This window comes from Chelonoidis abingdonii, chromosome 2 (genome assembly GCF_003597395.2).
Source record: "Chelonoidis abingdonii isolate Lonesome George chromosome 2, CheloAbing_2.0, whole genome shotgun sequence".
Lineage (NCBI taxonomy): Eukaryota > Metazoa > Chordata > Testudines > Testudinidae > Chelonoidis > Chelonoidis abingdonii.
Window position 1 is genome coordinate 300,121,524 of NC_133770.1, and position 21,773 is coordinate 300,143,296.

Here is a 21,773-nt window from a genome sequence, read left to right on the forward strand (position 1 = left end):
CTTCTCTTTGTTAAGCTGTGACTTGATTGCAGTCTATAGTACCTATGTGGGGAGCACACGTGATAGTGGGCTCTTCAGTCTAGCAACAAAAGGTTGGAAGCTGAAGCTAGACAACTCAGACTGGAAATAAGACATACATTTTTAATGGTGAAGGTAATTAACCACTGGAACAATTGATCAAGCGTTGTGGTAGATTCCCCATCACTGGCCACTTTTAAATCGACCTTGGATGTTTTTCTAAAAGATCCGCTCTAGGAATTATTTTGGGGGCAGGTGTGACACAGGAGGTCAGACTAGATGATTGCAATGGGCCCTGCTGGCCTTGGATTCCACAAAGCACAGAGCAAGAGGCAGTTTCTGCCCCAGAGAGCTTACAGTTTCTAATTTAATCGAGGAAAATGCAGACGAATTTATGGCTTCTTCATCCCAGTGGTGAGAACAAGGAGTCCCCTTTCCAGCACATTTGCTAAGTGAGCTACCAAAGGCCAATTTCCAGCCAAAGTTGTTTCTAGCCTCCCATCATCAGCAGTTTCAAATTAATTCAGAATTCTCCTTTGTTTTTGCTTCATGGCCTAACAGTTGTGCAGTGTTGCTGTGCACTGTTACGTACCGGCTGACTGCCACCCCCAGAGGTGGTGCATTTCCCAGGAGTGATCACTGACTGGGTGTGGAGATCTAGGAGGCTCCTATGTCCCTAATCTGGCTGTTCCTGGTGGGGCTTGTTTGGTTTACAAGCAAGGCCCTGGCTTAGGCATGTTGGTCCCTTTACAGGTGTGGAAGCAGAAGTGGCAGAAGAAAGGCGAATGGTTTGGAGGAGGTGGCAGATGCTTCGACAGGGGCTCAGATACCTGCTTCAGATGCGGTGGAGCAGGGCACTGGGCCTCAGAGTGCAAGGGCAGAGGTAAGACTTTCTACCTCCCATGTCCAGCTGGGCCAGCCTGAAAAAGCAACAGCTCGCATAGATACCTGCGCTGGTGTCAGGAACTGTTGCATAAACAAGGACGATGTGCTCGGGACAGCCATGCTTGGCGATAGTAAGGTTTTGGGAGGCTGTTGTGTGGCCAAGGGTCAGCTGGATGCAGGGCAGGGCATGTTCCTGGATTTTCCTTTATTGCACAAACAGGTTTGGCTATAAAGTTCCACCCGCTTTACCTTTTAATGCTGGATAAATTACAGCAGCAGCATGAGAGAAATGTTAGATGGGCAGCAATGAATGAGAACACAACATAAGCGCTAATGAATACAGAGAGCCCGCAGGTGTGTAGGACAGTAAGGACTGTCCAGAGGCAATAGGGAACTTTGCATCAAGAGGAGTAACAATGGGAATCTCTCCTCTTCCCTCCTGCTGGTTTCAGGACCTGGCCTTTGAGGGAAACCTCTCATAGGAAGAGACTGAAAAGATTGATTGTTGCCTTACAGAAGAGAAAAATGGACATAAGTCTATAACCCAATGAATGGTCTAGAGAAGGAGATGGAGAGCTTCTGCTCTCCCTGTCTTGCAGCGCAGGAACAAGGAGAAACTCAATGACATTAGATGGTGGGAAACTGATCAAAGGAAATATGTTAACAGAAAACATGTAACTAGATTGTGGAACTTGCTGCCACAGGATGTCATTGTGGACAAGAACCTAGCAAGCTTGAAAAAGGGACTAGAATGCCTATGGATAACCAGAGAATCCAAAGTTAGAGTAGCTCATGTAAAAGAGGGGTATTGGAAGGGACATCAAACCTGCTTCAGGGTTTAAGCCAATCTCTAACTACTAGAAACCAGGATGAGAGCTAACGTAGGGGTTGATTATCTCACATCTACTGTGGGGTTCTTATACCTTCCTCTGAAGCATCTAATGCTGGTCAAAGACTTGATACCTCGGGTCTGATCCAGTCTAGCAATTCCTGTGTTCCTGTGAAAAGTGACTGGCCCTGAAAGCGTTTGCCCAGCCACCAGCTTGCGGAATGCTGGATATTGGATCTTAATAATCACTTCATGGTCTGGGTCCCATTTTGCCTTTTTTCCCTCCAGTTCAGCTAGATGTATGTGTGCATTCGGGGCAAGGAGCTCTTGGCCCTCAGAGACTGTGTACAGGCTTTGGAGGCCAGGGTGGCTGAGCTGGAGGAGCTAAGTGAGACTGAGAGATACATAGATGAGACTTTCCAGGACACAGTAGAACGGTCCCACCCCTGGTCTGATAGCCTCTGTGCTGTTGAGGAGGATGAAAGCCTCAGGGAAGGAGAACATCCAACTGGCACAGAGGGAAACAATCCCATAGTTGGGATCTTTCTTCCAGATGATGTTGTGGTATCCTCTCACACTGAGGATACCTCTCCGGGGGAGGGAACTCCAGTTATTAGGAAGAGACAGGTATTAGTAATTGGCAATTTGATCATTAGATACTTAGCTGGGTTTGCGAGGACCGGGAGAACCGCATGGTGACTTGCCTGCCTGGTGCAAAGGTTGAGGATCTCTTGAGACATCTAGACAGACTTGTGTGTAGGGCTGGGGAGGAGCTGGTGGTCGTGGTACATGTAGGTACCGGTGACATAGGGAAGGATAGGGGAGAGGTCCTGGAGGCCAAATTTAGGCTGCTAGATAAGAGATTGAAGTCCAGAACCTCCATGGTAGCATTCTCCGAGATACTTCCAGTTCCACATGCAGGGCCAGTTCATAGATTCATAGACTCTAGGACTGGAAGAGACCTTGAGAGGTCATCGAGTCCAGTCCCCTGCCCTCATGGCAGGACCAAATACTGTCTAGACCATCCCAGATAGACATTTATCTAACCTACTCTTGAATCTCCATCTCTGGAGATATTTCACAACCGCCCTAGGCAATTTGCAGGGGTCTCAACGCGGGGGTGAGATGATGGTGTAGGGAGGAGGGGTTTACATTTATTAGGCACTGGGGAAACTTCTGGGAAAGGGGGAACCTATATAGGAAGGATGGGCTCCACCTAAACCAAAATGGAACCAGACTGCTGGTGCTTAAAATTAAAATGGTCATAGGGCAGTTTTTAAACTAAGGGCTGGGGGAAAGCCGACAGGTGCAGAGGAGCATGTGGTTCAGACATCCCTTAGGAGAGGCTCTATAAATAGAGATTTCCTATGTCCTAATAACGCAGAGAGGATGGAAGATGATAAAATACAGGGAGGATCTGAGGAGAAACAGTCAAATGAAAAAAGTCCCATTCAGTTACATCATGTAATGGGAGATAGCTAAAAAGTGACAAGTTTTTAACATGCTTATATACCAATGCTAGAAGTCTAAATAATAAGATGGGTGAACTAGAGTGCCTCGTGTTAAATGAGGATATTGATATAATAAGCATCACAAGAACTTGGTGGGATGAGGATAATCAACGGGATACCGGGATGCAAAATCTATTGGAAGGACAGAACAGGTCATGCTGGTGGGGGAATGGCATTATATGTGAAAGAAAGTGTAGAATCAAATGAAGTAAGAATCTTAAATGAACCAAACTGTACCACAGAATCTCTATGGATAGTAATTCCATGCTTGAATAATAAGAATATAGCAGTAGGGATATACTACCGACCACCTGACCAGGATGGTGATGGTGCCTGTGAAATGCTCAGGGAGATTAGAGAGGCTATTAAAATAAAAAACTGAATAATAATGGAGGATTTCAACTCTTCCTCATATTGACTGGGTACATGTCACCTCAGGACGGGATGCAGAGATAGTTTCTTGACACCTTAAATGGCTGCTTCTTAGAGCAGCTAATCCTGGAACCCACAAGGGGAGAGGCAATTCTTGATTTAGTCCTAAGTGCAGCACAGGATCAGGTCCAAGAGGTGAATGTAGCTGGACTGCTTGGTAATAGTGACCATTTTACAATTAAATTTAACATCCCTGTGACAGGGAAAACACCACAGCGGGCCAACACTGTAGCATTTAATTTCAGAAAGGGGAAATATACAGAAATGAGGTTAATTAAACAAATTAAAAAGTGAAATCCCTGCAAGCTGCATGGAAACTTTTTAAAGACACCATAATAGAGGCTCAACTTAAATGTATCCCCCCAAATTAAAAAAAACATAGTAAGAGAACCAAAAAAGAGCCACTGTGGTTAAACAAGAAAGTAAAAGAAGCAGTGAGGCAAAAAGGCATCCTTTTAAAAGTGGAAGTTAAATCCTAGTGAGGAAAATAGAAAGGAGCATAAACTCTGGCAAATTGAAGTGTAAAATTAAGTAGGAAGCCAAAAAAAATTTGCAGAGAACAGCTAGCAAGACTCAAAGTATAGCAAATAAAATTTTTAAGTACTTCAGGAAGCAGGAACGTGCTAGAACAACAGTTGGCCAGTGACGTCGAGATGCTAAAGGAGCACTCAAGGACAATAAGCGCCGATTGCGGAGAAACTGGATTGACTTATACAAATTGCATCGGTCTCACGGTTGAGATGGAGGAAGAGTACCAAACCTGAACCATTAAATCTTTTAGGTGGAAGTCATGAGGATTGTCCGCAGATAACATATCTATAGAGGAGGTTTTGGACACAATTGATAAACTAACACTTATCAGAGTCCCAAAAACCAGATGGTTTCAACCCAAGAGTTCTGGAAGGAACTCAAATGTGAATAATTACACGGCCTCTACTAGTGTGTAACCTATCATTTAAATCAGATTCGTTAATCAAATGATTGAGGATAGCTAATGTGGATGGCCAGTTTTTTAAAAGGTGCCCAGATGGTGCCCATCAGACAATTACAGAGGCCGGTTAAAGCCGACTTCAGTTAACCAGGCACAAGGTTGAAAAGTAGAAAAGTCAACACATAGATGAATCAAAGTGAGATAGAGGAGTCAAAGTTTTGTAGAACCTATCAGATGACGCATATGTTGAAGCAGTACAGCTTAAAGAAATCATACTACATTCTGATTATATGAGGGGTCTAAGCGGTGGAGAGGAAGGGGGATCCAATGGAATAGATGTACTGCTAGATTTCAGAAACCTTTGACCGAGGCCTCACCAAAAGGCTCGTTAAGCAAATAAAGCAGCAATGGGATAGTAGAGGAAGGTCCTCTCATGGATGTGGTAACTGGTTAAAATATAGAATAAGGGCGTAGGAAATAAATGGGTCAGTTTTCAAATGGAAGAAAAGTAGATCAGTGGTGTCCCCCAGGGCCAACTACCTAGTTTCTATTTACATTCAAAATTATCTAGGGGTAATGCAGAGTATAGGAAAATTTGGAGATAGTAAGTCGCGTAGGGAGATTGCGAAAAGCACAAAAGGATCTCTCAAACACTGGGTGACTGGGCAACAAAATGGGCAAGATGTAGAAATTCAGATGTTGAAATGAACAGTAATGTACATTGGGAAACATAATCCTAACTAAACAGCTAATTTAGAACTCCATCTTGTAATCCACTCAGAAAGAGATCGTTGGCGTCGCTGTCGATAGTCTCGTGAAAAATGCCATCAATTGCAGGCCAGCAGTCCCAAAAAAGCAAACAGTGTTCTGGGGAATCAATTAAAGAAAGCAATAGACAAGTAAAGACAGAAATATCAGTTTATGACCTCTATCTGATCTCAGGAACACCACATCTTTGAAAACACAGTGTGCAGATGTGATCTCCATCTCAAAAAAGATTATATTGGACTTGCAAAGGTTCGAAAAGGGCAAATAAATGTTAGGGGTATGGAACGGCTTCGCATATGTAGAGGATTAATGATTAGGATTCTCTCAGCTTGGAAGAGACAACGACTAAGGGGGATATTTGATGGTCTATAATCCTGTATGGTTGAGAGAAGTAATAGGCGTATTTACTTCTTCTCATAACTCAAGAACTTGGGGCCACCCCATGAAATTAATAGGCAGCACATTTAAAAGAAACAAAAGGAAGTATTTTTTCACACAACGCACAGTCAACCTATGGAACTCCATGCCAGAGGATGTTTTGAAGGGCAAGACTGTAACAGGGTTGAAAAAAGAACTAGATAAATTCATGGAGGGTAGGTCCTTCAAGGGCTATTAGCCAGCGTGGGCAGGGATGGTGTCCCTAGCCTCTGTTTGCCAGAAGCTGGGAATGAGCGACAGGGGATGGATCACTTTGATTCCCTCCTCTGTTCATTCCCTCTGGGGCACCTGGCATTGGCCACTGTCAGAAGACAGGATACTGGGCTAGATGGACCTTTGGTCTGACCCAGTGTGACTGTTCTTATGATGTCCCACAACCTGATCAGCCATAAACAGCTTAAAAGTTGCTTTGGTTGTGTAGTCTAGGCATTAGAATTGAATATAGCAGGACCTGGACCTTGGGCCAGTTCCCAAGTGACAAACGCAATGACCAGCGATGACCTAAGCCTCCATGAGGATGTGTATCAGTTTCATTCCTTTAAAGCATTGGTGTGAAGCGTGTTGCATGTAGCAATCAGGCCACTCAGAGTGTTGATTTGCAATAGGTGTGCAGTTGGCTATAAGTGCTGCTCAGGGCTGGCAAATGTACATGCTGGGACAGAGAGGTCCTGGCGTTCAGCACCCCCTTCCTCCCATGATTGCTCCCCCAGTAGGAGTGAGACTCTTTCTGCCTGGCAGAGCAAGGTCCAGCTGTTGGCCCACAGCCGGAGGAAAACAGCGAAGCTACTGAAGAGGAGATGCCATTGCCCACTCTGGAAGAAGTGGCCCAGATGACTAACACTGCTTACAGCAAGATCTCAGGTGAGACTCTAACGGTGCAGAAGTTAATTGTTCGTTGGGCAGGTCAGGAGGGCTGGCTTTGCTTAATGCTGGGGGCACGTCTGCCTTGCTCTGCAGCGGCTTCTAGAAGCTGGTCGTGGAGTAGCAGTGCTGTCAGTGACTAGCTGGAAGGTTAAGTACTTGTGTCCAGTTTTGTAGCTGAAGCTGAGATAGGAGCTTAGAAGGGTGCATGTTAAAGGGAACACAGTCCTGGATGGGTGCAAATGTGACCTTTCGTGGAAATAACAGCTGTCTGGACGGTCACCTGCTGGTAACCTTTGTGGTCTCTCTCTTTCAATTGAACTAGACTGCAAAGTATTTTGGAGGAGCAAACAAACATGGCTGCAGCCCTACAAAAACTAAGGGTTTTTCTCTCTTTCAAGTCCTACGCTGGGCCTTCTGCCATGTGCTTGTGAGGAAGCGGATGCCTGGATCTGCTCCCTTCTCAGTGCAATTAAATTTTGAAGACCCTAGGGTGAGCCATCAGCCAAAATCCTCAGTGGGGGTCCTGTCAGGGCTTGGCTCTCGGAGAGCGGGAATCATGTACATATTGTAACGCTAGCTCATCAGAATCCGGTACACGGGTTTGTAGAGCACTTCGCGCTGCAGGGCTCTGATCAGCACCTGTGGCCCCTTGCACATAACAATACACCAATCAATACGAAATGGTCTGAGCTAGAGGGGAGAGACGAGGCAGAAGAAGGTTGATGCGTGTGCGCCTCTTCTGTCTGCAGTGGGCTCAGCAGCTGACAACATCCCTAGAAGCCAACTCCTGGTCTGTTACTGTCATGCCTTCTCTTCACTCCACTGTGTGGCCAGCTTCGCACATTGATCTATCTCTGTACTGCAGCTAGTGCTAGGGTCAGCAGCCTGGGGAAGCTGCAGCCACTTCTGCCCAGAGTGGGATGCAGTTTGTATCTTCCCCCAAGACCCATTTGATTTGTAAAGTGTTAATTACTCCATCCTGCCCACCACCATAGCCCTGTTCAACTCACTCTTGTTTGGCTTCCAAAGAGCAAACCCTCCATGAACGTCCAGGCTGACTTGTCTTGTAGATGAAAGAAAGCAAGGAAGAGTAACGGCAGAGTCTCCAGGAGAGAGCTCTGTGTGCGTCTCCTTTGAACTTTCTTGCAGCAGCTCTGAGAACAAAAGTTCCCTTCTCTGCATGCCACCTCCATCTTAGAAAAGTGCATCACACAGACAACAAAAGCATGCCCGTTTCCCTCTACACAAAAGCTGCGGTGTTTGTACTGGAGCTGATGTGCTCCGTGCGATGGAGTTTCAGCATGTGAATTTGATGCGTAAGTCTAAGCATAACTCCTAGCCACAATACAGACTGGGTTATTATCTGAGTGGCTGGCAGACCGGAGAGGGGGGTCCTCATTAGTTCTGAATGCAAGAGAGCTTGCTGTAAGAGTTCTTTACAACAGAGCACTAAAGAGGATTGTCTGTGTCCATCCAGGTGCTTATAACTCCCATCACTAGTGGCCTCCCACACAGTGGAAAAGAAGAAGTTGTCTCTTCCATGTTTTCCATCCCAGCCTATAGTGGAAACAGCTTGATTGCTTTTTAGGTTTGCTTTGTCTTTGGTAGTATATGTTTGCAGTGTGGCTATGCTGTATGTATGTCAAGACACTGTTACCAGAAAGCTACACTGAAGCAGTGAGTCTTTCACTGAGTCCTGTGTGTGGTGAGGCCCTGGTCTCGTATCTCCTGAGGAAGCCAGTTGCAGTCTAGGCCCAGCTCCCAGGAAAGTTCTGCCTCCTGCACTCCTGAGACTCTCCAGTGGCTGGTAGTTCCGTTGTCCCAGTGGGTGGAGCTGTTGGTGGAGGCCACAGTTGCTGAGAGAGAGGCATCTCTCGGATGGCATAGGCCAATCTCTTGGGTTCTGTGGGGAGCCAGTGCAGAGTGTAATGCCAGGGAGATGTTCATGGTGACCTGTGCAGCCACAGAGAGACTGTTGCTTTCTGCACCCACCTGAGCCTTTTCAGGCTTTGTGGCTTCATTCTCAGACTTGAGGTGCAATCATCAAGCCAGGCCATGAATAGCTGGATGGCTGGCTCTAGGCTGAGAGAAGGGGGCACAGACTTCTGTCTGGCTGCAGATGGGAGTGCAGATGTCTCCAGGGCTGTCACAGAATATCAGGGTTGGAAGGGACCTCAGGAGGTATCTAGTCCAACCCCCTGCTCAAAGCAGGACTAATCACCAACTAAATCACCCCAGCCAGGGCTTTGTCAAGCCTGACCTTAAAAACCTCTAAGGAAGGAGATTCCACCACCTCCCTAGGGAACCCATTCTAGTGCTTCACCACCCTCCTAGGGATCCAGTGTTTCCTAATATCCAACCTAGACCTCTCCCACTGCAACTTGAGACCATTACTCCTTGTTCTGTCATCTGCCCCCACTGAGAACAGTCTAGATCCATCCTCTTTGGAACCGCCTTTCAGGTAGTTGAAAGCAGCTATCAAATCCCCCTTCACTCTTCTCTTCTGCAGACTAAACAATCCTAGTTCCCTCAGCCTCTCCTCATAAGTCATGTGCTCCAGCCCCCTAATAATTTTTGAGTATTCAACAGCATGGAGGAGACCTAAATGACCCCAAGGCTGACTCAGTCTGAAGGCAAATCCCCTCAATAGTGAGGGATGCTGTGGAGTAAAATCTCGGCAGCTCTGTCCTGCTTCCTACAAGTCCCTTCAGTCTTGGTTGGGTGCAGGGTCAGCAGAGCTGGATGTTTATTTGTGTCCTGCTGGCCCTTAGCTCTGGCTGTCTCCCTGGCTCCCTACAGGTGCTGAATAAAATGGGTATGAGGATGACCCTTGTGGGACTCCGGGGATGAGGGCTTTGGAGGGGAGACCCATAACGACCCTCTGGGGTTGGTTGGAGAATAGGGGCCTTAGCCAAGTAGGGGGTTTCTAGTCACCCCTGCAGCCTTTTGGAGGCCAGACAGGTGTATCTGGTGATCAGTGGCATCAAACGCAGCAGCAGGGCCTAGCATGGTGAGCGGGGATGGAAGTGGCTCATCTGTGGCCAGGAGGAGGTAGCTCACCAGAACCAGGTGCTCTGTCTATTCTTGCCCAGGGCTGAGGCCTGACCAGGAGGGTGATGATGACAAATGTTTAGGATCTCTGGATCAAAGACACTGCATAAAGTACCCTGCAAACGCTGCGTGTCGGAGAGACGCACAGGGAAATCCTTGCATCTGCCTCCAGGGTGGAAAATAACAGCTGTGTACCAGCACACAGCCACACCACCCAGCAGGCTAGGACAGGAAGTGAAGGAGAATCCTGCATCTAGTTAAAACCACAGACGGAATTGAGGGAGGTAGAAAATAATTCCCATGGCTTGTATTTGACTAGGATGCTGGGGTTAATATCCCAGCTCATGGAGAGTCATTAATGACCAGAAAGGGGTCAGAACCTCTGGGCTGTAACTAGGGTGAGTGTACGCGGCTCTGGCAGCACACAGCCACCTCTTCCAGCACTTCGTCTGTACTGACCGAGGGGAAAGTGCCATGTGTGGATCGCCAGCACTTTGGATTTCCTCTCAGCCAAGTGCTGTATAAACCTGGCCTGGGTTTCATTGGCTTGTGCCTGTTCCTTTTCATCCCCAGCTGAGAGCAGAAGCAGCCAAGCGAGGCCCGAGAGGGCTGGCGAGGAGGAGTTAGACCTGCACGTGCAGAGGCCTGTGTATGAGCCACCCGCTCCGCCCCCACCGATGGAGCCTCTCTATGGGCTGGGGCAGGATGGGAAGGTGAGAGGTGAGAGTCGTAAAAGGCAGCTGTGCTACGCAACGGGCTTATAGTGAGTATGTGCTGGACTCGTGTTGGAAGCACTGGGCCTCTCTCATGCAGCTGAGCAGACAAATCTGCATGGCTGTGCCACAGGCACCAGCCCAGTGGTGTGGAATCTGCAGGGTGCTCGCCCAGGGCCCCTGGTGCTGCAGGTCTCAGAAGGGCCCTGCCGCGTTGGAGGGGAATGTGGTGCGCATGACAATGAGGGGCCTTCGCATTCTGCTCATGCCTCTTGTCACAAAGTCCCCAGGCGATGCTCTCAACTGCTCCCCGCCAGACCAGGCAGGACTTTGGGGAGCCTCCTCTCCCTTGGAGCAGACTGTCTGCAGGGCAAGAAGCTCACACGGCTTCACCTCCTGGGTCTCTCCTTGGAGCATTCAGCATCCTCTGCCCCTCCGTGCGCTTTCCACAGTGAGTTCACCCAGCGGGATCCTGGGGAAGCCACAGGGTCCTGCACCCCAACTTTGCAGTCAGACATGACTCTCAGCCAGCCAGCAAAACAGAGGTTTTTTTTCGATGACAGGAACAAGGTCTAAAACAGAGCTTGTAGATACAGCGAACCGGACCCCTCAGCCGGGTCCATTCTGGGGGGCAGTGAGCCAGACCCCCACATCTGCACTTCGCTCCTCGTCCCCAGCCAGCTCCAGACTGACAACCCCCTCCAGCCCCTCCTCTCTGCTCAATTCCTTTCCTGGGCCAGGAGGTCACCTGATCTTTGTCTTCCAACACCTTTGCAGGGGAGGGGCCCAGGCCATCAGTTGCTAGGAGACAGAGTGCCAGGCATTTAGGTGCAGTGGCCCCTTTGCTCTGCAGCAATCACACACCTTTATTCCACCACCTGGATACTTAAGAACTGCATAGGGGACACTGAGGCACCAACACAGTATTCAGAGAAAACATTAAGAACATTCCCAGTTCGCGACACCCCTGCTCCCCTTTGGGAGAACCGCTTTGGCCAGGAATAAAATCGGACTCATCATCCCATTTTAAGCAATAGACCAGACACCGTTCCCAGAGCTAGAAATAGAACCCAGGAGTCCTGACTCCCATTTCCCCTTCCTGTAACCACTAGCCTACCTGTCTTCCCAGAGCTCAGCTAGAACCCAGGAGACTTGACACCATCCCCTGCTCTATCTGCTAGCAGCTCCTTACGTGTGTGCACCATTGGCCTAGTCCTCCCTTGGGCTTTGCAACTGGCAAGGCCTTGCACTCCACTGTGGGTTCCTGATTGCATGTGTGTCTCTGTGCTGTGCAGAGACCCCAGAGGAGGTGTTTCAAGCTCTGGCTGAGCTGGGATACAGTGCCTTCCGCCCGGGCCAGGAGGTGGCTGTCATGAGGATTCTCTCAGGTAACCTGTCTGTCTTACCCTGGAGTAGATCCTTCCTGCCTGTCCCACCCACTCAGGAATGGTCATTCCTGGCTCCCGAGGGGTGGGGCCACCAACATTTGCCTAATGAGGGTTTAGCCCTGAGAGCACTTTCCCCCAGACTGCCCATGCTGAAATGAGGCCAGGGCTGGGGGAAAAGGCACCAGTACCCCCCACATCTCTCTGCCCCCTTCCCATGCTGACTCCTCCGGTGGATTCCAGGGGTGGTGGCCTTGACTCTGCTGCTGCCGTTTCTGAGCCAGGTCTGTCCACGCTGGTCGTCCTGTCGACGGGGATGGGGAAGTCTCTGTGCTACCAGCTCCCTGCGTACTTGTATGCAAAGCGGTCCAAGTGCATCACCCTGGTGATCTCCCCGCTTGTGTCGCTGATGGATGACCAGGTAAATGGGACGTGGCTTTAATTGCAGCCTGGTTGCACCGGGACTCCTTTCTTGGGCTTTCTCCCTCGCCTCCTTTCCCCTCAGGAGAGGCAGTCGGGGCCCGATCCTTTTGAAGCTGAGGAGCCTGGTCATTGACTTCAGTAGAAGCAGGATTGGGCCCGATTCTGTCCATTCTTCATCCCACTTTTACTGTCTAGCAACTGCCCTTGGGACCCTTCATCCCTGGGGGTGGCACGGTTTGGGATAAATATTTCCCATCTCCAGATCTGTCCTGTGTCCGGGGGTTGCTGGGAATTCTCCGCTCTGCTCAGGGCCCTGTCCTTTCTGATGTGCCAGGCAGGACATCTTGGAAGCCTCTGACCTAAGGATTGCAATGGAGCCCCTGGCTGCTGGATTTTGAGTCTGTAGACAGGCCCCCAGACTGAGTGGCAGAGGAGCTCTGTCCCTGGAGGAGCCCTGTCCATTGATGTGTGCGTGTAATGTGCTTCGTTCCCAGGTTTCGGGGCTTCCCCCACACCTGAAGGCGGTCTGCATTCACTCCAACATGTCGAAGAGCCAGCGAGAGGCTGCTATAGAAAGGGTGAGTTGCCTGGGGTGACAGGACCCTTCTCATAGGAGCTGTGAATCTGAGCCTGCTCTCCGATCCTGGACTGGCTGCCCACTCTCCTCTGAATGGTATAAGGGGCACCAGGCATTGTCGCTTGGCTTGGTGCACAGGCCTGCTGTGTGCGTGGCTGTCTGCTCCTAAGGAGTGCTGCTCTGAGACGCTGGGTGTGGGTCCGGTCTGACGGATGGGGCAGAGACCCCTCATGGGCTGGCTAATGGGAACTGGTGGGAAATATCCACTGCTGTCAGGGCTGGGCTCGCCCGAGGGCATTGCTTGGCCACATATGGAGCGATTCCGATTTAAATACACCCCCAACCATGTTCTGGAGTAACAGGTGTGTGGAGCCAGCCCTGGGGCTGTTCCGATGAGTGCTGATCGGGTGTGCGTTTTTCCCTGGTAAGGGGAGCTGGATGGGCAGCTGTGGAGAACAGGCACCCTGCATGCCTCCCCTCACCCACGTCAGAGGGATGGGGAGTGGGAGGGCCAGGAGAACCTGAAGAGGCCATTACGGTGACCAATTGGTACTAATTGTATTGGTGGCTTTTGAGGTGCAGGCATCTGAGCCGAGAGCTCCCAGCTCCTCTCTCACCGAGCAGCCGGTGGATGGGAAGGACTCTCTAGCTCCCCTGGAGGGCTGGGTTGAAGGAGCTGAGCTTTAGCCAATCCCATCCCTGCCCCCGCCCCGCCCCGGGTATGTTTCCAGAGGTGGGGGCTGGGTATGTGTAATTCTTACCGGGGTAACCCCTCCTTCCTGATGCTGTGCGTGTTTGCAGGTGAAGGGAGGGAAGGTGCATGTGCTGTTGCTCTCTCCGGAGGCCCTGGTGGGCGGAGGCAGAGCGGGATCTAGCTGCCTCCCCTCTGCCGACCAGCTTCCACCCGTGGCATTTGCCTGTATCGATGAAGTGCACTGCGTCTCCGAGTGGTCCCACAACTTCCGCCCGTGCTACCTGCGGCTCTGTAAGGTATGGGGGGATCTGGCTAGAGCTCCCTGGCACCAGTGCGCCGTGATGTCTGCCTGCGGGGATGGGGGGGAGACAGCCAAGGCTATGCCTGCTGTGTCTATGTTAGCAGCAGCAATGAGACGTGGTGCCGGGAAAGGGGCTCTGGAGGCATCATCTCTGAGATGAGCTGTCAGACCAAACTCCTGGCTGCTAATTCCCTCATGGATAACTGCATTCAGACCCCCTGTGTTCCACTTGCCTCTTGAGGCACCATTCTCATGTCCTGCCCTGAGCTGTGCTGTGATGGGAGTGGGAGATCAGGTCTCTCCAGAGAGCTGGCGGGAAGGGGCTGTCCCCCACATGTGGCGCACCACTCCCTCTCAGCCAGGAAATGCCAGCTCCTGGCATTGGGGAGTGACTGCTCTTCTCCCTGCAGGTTCTTCGGGATCGCCTAGGGGTGCGCTGCCTTCTGGGCCTTACAGCCACGGCCACGCTAGCCACAGCACAGGACGTGGCCCATCACTTGGGCATCCGGGAGGAGGAGGGGATAGCGGTGCGCTCTGCTGCCGTTCCCCCAAACCTGCACCTTTCGGTCTCGACGAACAGGGACAAGGATCAGGTAGGGAGGGGGAACTTGGAAGAGACTCGCATGGTCCTTGAAGCACTAGGTCATCTCTCTAAATCCCAGCTCTGGGGTTTCGGTCCAGGATTCATCCCTTCCTGACCTCAGTGGTTGCGTCGTGTTCTTTGGAGCTGCTAGACGGCTGCCGGGCGTGTCTCCTCCACGAGTGACTGCTCTCCGAGGGTGCATGAAATGATCCATGTGTGTCATAGCCTCACTCTGGGATCCATTGGGGTGCCAGGCTTTCTCTGGGATCCCCACGTATTCATTCTATGCTGCACAGGGAGTGGAATTCACCAGAAGTGGGTTGGGGAGTTGTCCATGGGAGGAGGTCAGTGTCCCTGCCTTCAGGGGGGCTCATAACTCAGGTGTGAGCTTTTCTGGCCCTGTGAGAGGAGCGAGCTGCTGTGAGAAGCTCCTAGGGAGTGAAGCATCTGTAGAGCGGAGACCCATTCTCTCCTTGTCTGGTTCCAGGCCCTGGTCTCGTTGCTGCAGGGGGAGAGATTTGGGGGCCTGGACTCGGTCATTGTTTACTGCACACGGCGGGAGGAGACGGCCCGCATTGCGGCGCTGATCCGCACGCGCCTCCAGGGCGTAACGCTCAGGGAGTCCACGACTGCTGAGGAGCAGCACCAGGATGACAGCGCTGGGAAGAGGAAGAAAGCCAAGGGTAAGAAAGGGTCGTCGCTGGGCTTCCCTGCAGGTACAGAGAGGGAACTATGAGCCAGCACCTCCCCTGAGATTAGACTGCACCAGCCTTGGGCATCTGTGAACAGTCGTATGCTGGAGCAGAGGAGGCTGCTGGGATGCAGCGTGTTAGGAATGGAATTGCCGTCTGGAGGGAGCTGTCTAAGACACACCAGGCTTTCCACGCTGGCTCAGACCACTAGGCCTTTCAGTCCAGCAGCGAGCCTCTGACGGTGCAAATACCTGACACTTCAGTGGAAGGTGAAGCTCACTTCCCCTTCCCCACACTATGCACCCATCCTGGCAGTACAGGGCTGCACGTGGGGGTAGGGAAATGCTTTTCCAAGCTCTGCGAGCATCAGATGCATGGGCTTTGCTTCCCCCGTGACAGATCATCACAGCAAACATGGCGGCATGTGGTGGCCGGGAGGGCTAAACCACCTCAGGGGACTCCAGATGAGTGTTGTCGGGAAGGGCGCTTTGTCCAAGGGCTTCTGCTGGCTGGCCCCTGGGCCTGCCCAGGCTTTTGACTCTGTTCCTTGGTCACAGCTTGAACCAATCCCACCCCTGCAACTGGGAGCTCTGGCTCAGCCATGCCCACATGAGAGCTACAGAGTGTAAATGAGGAGCAAAGACTGAATCGCTTAAAATTGAAGCTTAAAGCTCCATCATAGAAACCCTGCTGGGAGAATGAATGGGGATTGGTCATCTGCAGATCCGGGCAGATGATGTCATTGCCACCCAGCGTAGGGGTGACTAACGGGGTTGGTGGATGTGTTTTTCCTAAACGCGTTGTCTGTTGCTCGTTTCCACCTCTGAGGAATTAGCGAGTGCTCGCAGGGTGCTCTGACAACGGGAAGCCCTCTGTCCGTGCTAATGATGATCATTCAGTGGTGGTCTCTTCTCGCTCCATGTCTGTGGCATAGCTAAGAAGAGCATCCGATGCCCTCTGAAGTGGATCGCCGATTCCTACCACAGCGGCATGTCCGCCATCGAGCGCCGCCGGGTCCAGAACAACTTCATGTGCGGCCAGCTGCGCATCGTGGTGGCCACGGTGGCCTTTGGCATGGGGCTAGACAAGTCCTACGTGCGTGGGATCGTGCACTACAACATGCCCAAGAACTTTGAGAGCTACGTGCAGGAGATCGGCCGGGCGGGGCGGGATGGGAAGCCAGCGCATTGCCATCTCTTCTTGGATCCGGAGGTAATTGCTGCCGGAGGGGTGGAGGCTAATCCAGGAGCCAGGGTATTCCACCAGCCACTTCCGCTGCAGATGGTCAAAATCCCAGCCCAACTGCATGCACCTGCTTAGTTGGCTGAGTAGCTGGCTGCTGCAGCCGTTATAGGGAGGTGAATGGCTCTCGTGGCCTCCAGTGAATCTGATAGCAGGGGCTCTCTAGGGCTTATTGTAGGGTGCCCAAGCCTGGCTTTAGGCACAACCAGCCCTGGAGCCCTGTGCTGATGGAGCCAGTCACAGGCTTGGACCAGCACTGAGAGCAGAATGAGGAGGAAACTTGCCACAGATCCAGACCGATAGGGAAATGTCCTCCCACTGTCTCATTCCTCGCTGCCCAGCCTCCGTCTCAGCGAGACCTGAGCAGATGGCAGTTCTTAGCCCCATTTTCCCGCCAGCAGCTGGGAAGCTCCAGGCTCCGTGTGTGTGGCAGGTGCTGCTCTCTTGCCTTTGTGTGTTTGTGTCACTGTTCACCCCACACTCCCCAGCTCCGTGTCCTCTCCAGGGCGGGGATCTGCATGAGCTCAGGCGACACATCTACGCTGACACTGTGGATTTTTTCACCATTAAGAAGCTAGTGCAGAAGGTTTTCCCTCGCTGCAAGTGCCTGGAGCTTCACCGCAAACAACAGGACCTCAGCAGGGTGAGGAATGAGCCCTAGAGTGACCAGATGTCCCGATATTTAACCCTTTGTCCCATGTCCCGATCAATGTAGGATCAGGACGCCATTTGTCCCTATATTCAGGTAAGAAGGTGAGTGGGAGGGAGGTGCCAACTCCATGGGTGCTCTGGGGCTGGAGCACCCACAGGGAAAAATTGCAACCAAGCTCCCCCCTCCTTGCCACCTCCTCCCCCCAGTGTGCCACGTCCCCGCTCCTCCCCCCTGCTCCCAGCACTTCCCGCCTCCTAACAGCTGTTTGGCGGCGCTTAGCGTTTCTGGGAGGGAGCGGGGAGGAGCGGGGTTGCGCCGTGCTTAGAGGAGAAGGTGGAGAAGAGGTAGGGCAGGAGTGGGGACTTGGGGGAAGCGGGTGGAATGGGGGCAGGAATAGGCGCACAGGGATGAGCACCCATCTGGCAGAGGGGATGTCAGAGCCATAGGGGTGAGTGGCAGGTGGAAGGGTGAAGAGGCGAGTGGTGGGTGGGGGACTGAAGAGGGATGCAGCAAGCCAGTGGTGAGCAGGGGTGGGGGGGTGGGAGGGGCAGAGAAGGGGTGGGGCCTGAGGCAGAGTGGGGGTGGAGCCTGGGAGGAGTAGGGGTGGACTGTGAGCGGGGCTGATGGCATCCCAATGCGTCTGGATATTTTAGTGTTGTGATCTGGTCACCCTAACGAGCCCTGACTGCCAGGATGGGCAACGCATGCCTGGGCTGCCCCTTCTCCTTTAATAGCTTGTGGGGACTACAGGTTCCAGCATGCCGTGCTCCTTCTCGATCTGATTGGCCCGCCCCCTTACCATCTGGCTGATGGCAGGTTCAGAGCGTGACCTTCTCTCCGACCTCTGGAGATGATACATCCGGATCGTGCTGACACACAGGCCTGGGATGGTACATGTGCAGCAGCAGGGCGGCTTCCCTGGGCTGCACCTTTTCTGGAGATAAGGACGAGCTTCAGGCTACCTGTTCAGCTTAGAATCAAGGGTCCCTCTGAACCTGATTAGAAGTGGGTTGGGGAAGATCTGGCCTGTGGGAGCAGAGCTGCAGCCCAAGGCCCAGCCACGTAGGGCACCTCTCTGGGAGCTTGTCATGTGTGGGCTGAGGGAGGAAGGAGGTCTCCAACCCCTGCTGCTCATCTCTGGTACCTCCTGCCTGAGAAGGGCTCAGCGTTGTTTCCCTGCAGGGGGGCGAGGTGTTGGACACTGAGATGATGGAGCTCATGAGAGCCGGTGAGGAGCAGGCATGTCGGGATGACGGGATGAGTGGGCAGCAGCGAGTGTGTTATAAACATGAGCGCGCCATCCCCATGCAGCAGACAGTGGAGTCCCTGGACATCCGAGAGGAAGGTGAGGCTCCGCTGCTTCCTGGCATGGTGATCTGGAAAGGATTCTTCCTCCCCTCAGCTCCATGGGCAGGACGGGGCCCCTGGCCAGGGTAGTGTAGGCTTCTTTGGCTTTATGCAACATCCAGTGCTGGTGGCAGAGCAGACTGATCGCGGTGGGGCTGGTGGGGACGCAGGCAGGGCTGGGGCAGGGCCAGCCGGCCCCTCGGTGTGAGCTGGGTTGGGGCATGGGCGTGGCCGGCCAGCCTTGTGGCCTGATCCAGTAGGGCTGACTCTGTCTTCCATTGTAGGTCGGGCCAGGCCTTGCTGCTGTATCTGTTCCCCTCTCCTTCTTATAGTCTTGCCCAGGTGTATTGGGGGAGGGCAAGTGCAGGACAGCTGTCATGTCTGGTGTTTGAAAGTTGCCCAGCCAGGCTGGGGCTGCTCCCAAGTCTGCTGTGAACACAAGGGATGTGTCTTGTGCACAGGGAACGGAGCCGCGTGCAGCTGCTCCTCCTTAACATAGAAGGGGTGGCTCACGTCCCATCATGCCCTGCTCTTGAACAAGCCAGATGGAGGGCAATCGCAGGTCCTGTGTGGGGCAGTCAGCAGGTGGCATGGGAGGCTAGCATGCACCCTGGGGGTGGTGGGCCATAGCGCTGCAGACATAGGAAACCAGAAGCCTGCGGGGTGACTGCAGCTCATGCCAGTCCCACCGGAGCGCCCCGTGATTGGCGCACGTCTCCTTTCCTCTGCTACAGGCATTGAGACCCTGCTGTGTTACCTGGAGTTGCATCCGCAGTGCTGGGTGGAGATGCTGCACCCCACTTTCTCCTCCTGCCGGGTGGTGTGTTATGGGGGCCCCCAGCAGCTCAGGGCAACCGCACAAAGGTTAGTCGCTGCGTGGCATGGGGCATGATGAAATCTGAGCCCTTCTATGCGGGGAGTGGAGACACCTCTTGGGATGTGCAAACTCTGTGGGAAATGCCTTAATCAGACCAGACACAGCTTCAAAACTGTTTCATCTGCTTCTGGGCACCTCCTTACTCGGAAGGGCTGCTCAGAGCAGAGCCGTGACTGCACTTGGTAGGGAGGAGGTCAGCTGGGGGATGTTCTCGCCAGCAAGCACTGCGGGGGCTGGCACCTTTAGGAGGGAGGTGAATGGGTTGAAGAGGGATAAGTGGGAGTCACAAGATGAAATCGGGAACTTTGCCGGGAGGAATAGGATGGAGAGCTCTTCTCCTGGGATGCTAAGAGAGACAGGCCCACGCCATGGAGACTGGGCTGGCAGATACTCTGCGCTGGCCGGGGGATGGACTGGCACAGCTGGGTAGGGCTCTTCGCTCTTTCTTAGCTGGAGGACACACAGAGTGAAAGTGCCCCACCTTTGTGGTGCCATAGGGGGGTGTTTCAGGGAGTGGAGGGGCAATAGATTCGAACTCTCCTCTGAAAGGCTCCTTGCACTGCTGTGTTAAGGGTTATATTCAGCACTACTGGATGCCTGGAGGGAGTGGGATGGCAGAGCGGCAGTAATCCTGGATGCTTGCTGCCTGCAGAAGTGACTGCCTGATTTGATGCTCATGCAGGGTGCCAGTTTGGTCACTACACCGCTGGCAGCTGGGTTTACAAGGGGCTGAATAAGTGCTTGGCTCCTGTGCCCAGTGCGTAAACTGACGCCTCCTGGAACCAGGCAGGAATTGCCCTCTACAGGCAGCATTGCACAGCTGGCCAGGAGCCTCCAGGCTGCCTCCCACCTACCTCTGCAGTACCAGGGGTCGGTCGGTTGGCAGCAGCGTACAGACAACGATGTGAGGGGCCAGTGCAGCAAACCCAACGTTAATGAAGATAGATGGGGCTTTGCATTGATCCTCACAACCTTGCAGAGCGGTAGGGAACTGTGGCAAAGGGACAGGCCCGAGGATGTGGAGGGAGTTTGTGTCAGAGGAGGAGTTCCTGGCTCCCTGCTCTAGCCCCCGTCTCCACAGTTCCCGTGTTACTGCTGCTGGCTTTGATTTTTGTCTCTGCGGTGTCAGCGTCTGCATCCTTAGCTTTTTCTCTCCTCCGGCTCTCAGCTCCCCGCCCGTCGCAGTGTGTCTGGCCCAGGAGCGTCTGGCAGGGGTGGATCACACGCACGCCAGCTCTGTGGAGTTCGACGTGATTGCACTCAGCGACTCCATGGGCTGGGAGGTTCTGCCGGTGAAGCGAGCCCTGCGCCAGCTCCAGTGGAGCACACAGCTGCAGAAAGGTGCTGAGACTGCTTCTCCGGGGCACTGGGGTCTAGGGCAGAGCTGGGGAAGGGAGCCCTAGGGAGAGCTATGGTGGAAGAATAAAAGCACCCCTCCTCCTGCAGTCCACATGAGCTCTAAAAGTGCCATGGGTGTCTATGGGATTGGCCCTCTTGGGCACTCAGGGCAAAGCCCAGAGCCCGTGGGGGAAGCTGTTCGGTTTTCTGGCCCTGCTCAGGGCCCTGTGTTCAGTGATTCTCTTGTGTCCCCACGGTGGGATTGTACCAGTGCACCCCCTCACTGCGCGTCTGTCAGCTAGTGATCCAGAGCCAGTTCCCTGAAAGAGCCCCTCCCCCTCTTTGTTGCCAGGTTGCCATGGAACTGGGAATAGTGGTATCCTGGTGGAATTCGGCAACCTGTCCTTTCACCTGCGCTCCTATGGAGACCTCACAGACCAGGAAATGGACTCTGTGTGCAACTTCCTGCACCACCGGGTGACGGCGCGGGAAACAGCCACTCTCTGTCAGCTCCAAGCCTGCTTCAGGGCCTTCCAGAGGTGAGCATGGGCAGCCGTGGGGAACCCAGCCCCGCTCTGCACGCCCCAGACAGTCGGTTCCAGCTAAAGTCTCCACAAAGAGATATCCCCTCCTGCCTCTTACCTCTACCCTCCCTTCCCTGCTGAGGGAGGCCCCGGGTGTTACTGCAATACGTGCTGGTGGCAAGACTATGGAAGTGGAGGGGGGCTCGTCGCATCTGGGGTGCAATGAGTTAGCAGCAGTACAGGGCGAAACGCAGACGTCCTGCGGTGTCTGTCAGCAGGTCAGACTGTGTGTGGGGCAGTGAGGAGGCTGGTACTTCTCGACTGGAGTGGGGGAGCAGAGATGGAAGGTCTGTGAGGTTAGCTGGGGAAGTCCACGGAGAGCTTTTGAAAACAAGGGGCATAATTTTGATCCAGATCCTGAGAAGACTGGGGCCAGTGGAGCTGCTCCCACAGGAGCAAAGAACTCGCTCCCTCCACTGGTCTGCCTTCTCTGAATACACACAAAGCAGTGTGGCCATTCCAACTCCCCCAAGCCCTACCAAACAAACTGGTCCCTGCACACATGCTATTCCCCTGGGAGAGGATGAGAACACAAGCCACACAGAGCACACACACATCACATCACATCACATCACTCTGGGCATGATTGGCAGATACTCCAGGGACCAGGGGAAGAGAAGAACCTGCACGGAACAGAC

The 21,773-nt window shown here is 52.9% G+C and overlaps 1 protein-coding gene across 4 annotated transcripts in view; it reads left to right on the forward strand.

Moving 5' to 3' along the window:
* RECQL4 (RecQ like helicase 4) overlaps positions 1 to 21,773 on the forward strand; it is a 45,542-nt gene that overhangs the window by 18,610 nt on the left and 5,159 nt on the right. For all 4 annotated transcript variants that reach the window (XM_032790981.2, XM_032790980.2, XM_075063304.1 and 1 more), the window contains 15 exons: positions 772 to 901; positions 6,551 to 6,673; positions 10,301 to 10,447; positions 11,736 to 11,828; positions 12,110 to 12,246; positions 12,743 to 12,826; positions 13,627 to 13,815; positions 14,231 to 14,413; positions 14,891 to 15,086; positions 16,030 to 16,307; positions 16,843 to 16,980; positions 18,172 to 18,334; positions 19,071 to 19,200; positions 20,382 to 20,554; positions 20,904 to 21,090. In XM_032790981.2, the coding sequence (XP_032646872.1) occupies positions 772 to 901; positions 6,551 to 6,673; positions 10,301 to 10,447; positions 11,736 to 11,828; positions 12,110 to 12,246; positions 12,743 to 12,826; positions 13,627 to 13,815; positions 14,231 to 14,413; positions 14,891 to 15,086; positions 16,030 to 16,307; positions 16,843 to 16,980; positions 18,172 to 18,334; positions 19,071 to 19,200; positions 20,382 to 20,554; positions 20,904 to 21,090 (2,351 nt within the window). The remainder of the gene's footprint in view (positions 1 to 771; positions 902 to 6,550; positions 6,674 to 10,300; positions 10,448 to 11,735; positions 11,829 to 12,109; positions 12,247 to 12,742; positions 12,827 to 13,626; positions 13,816 to 14,230; positions 14,414 to 14,890; positions 15,087 to 16,029; positions 16,308 to 16,842; positions 16,981 to 18,171; positions 18,335 to 19,070; positions 19,201 to 20,381; positions 20,555 to 20,903; positions 21,091 to 21,773) is intronic.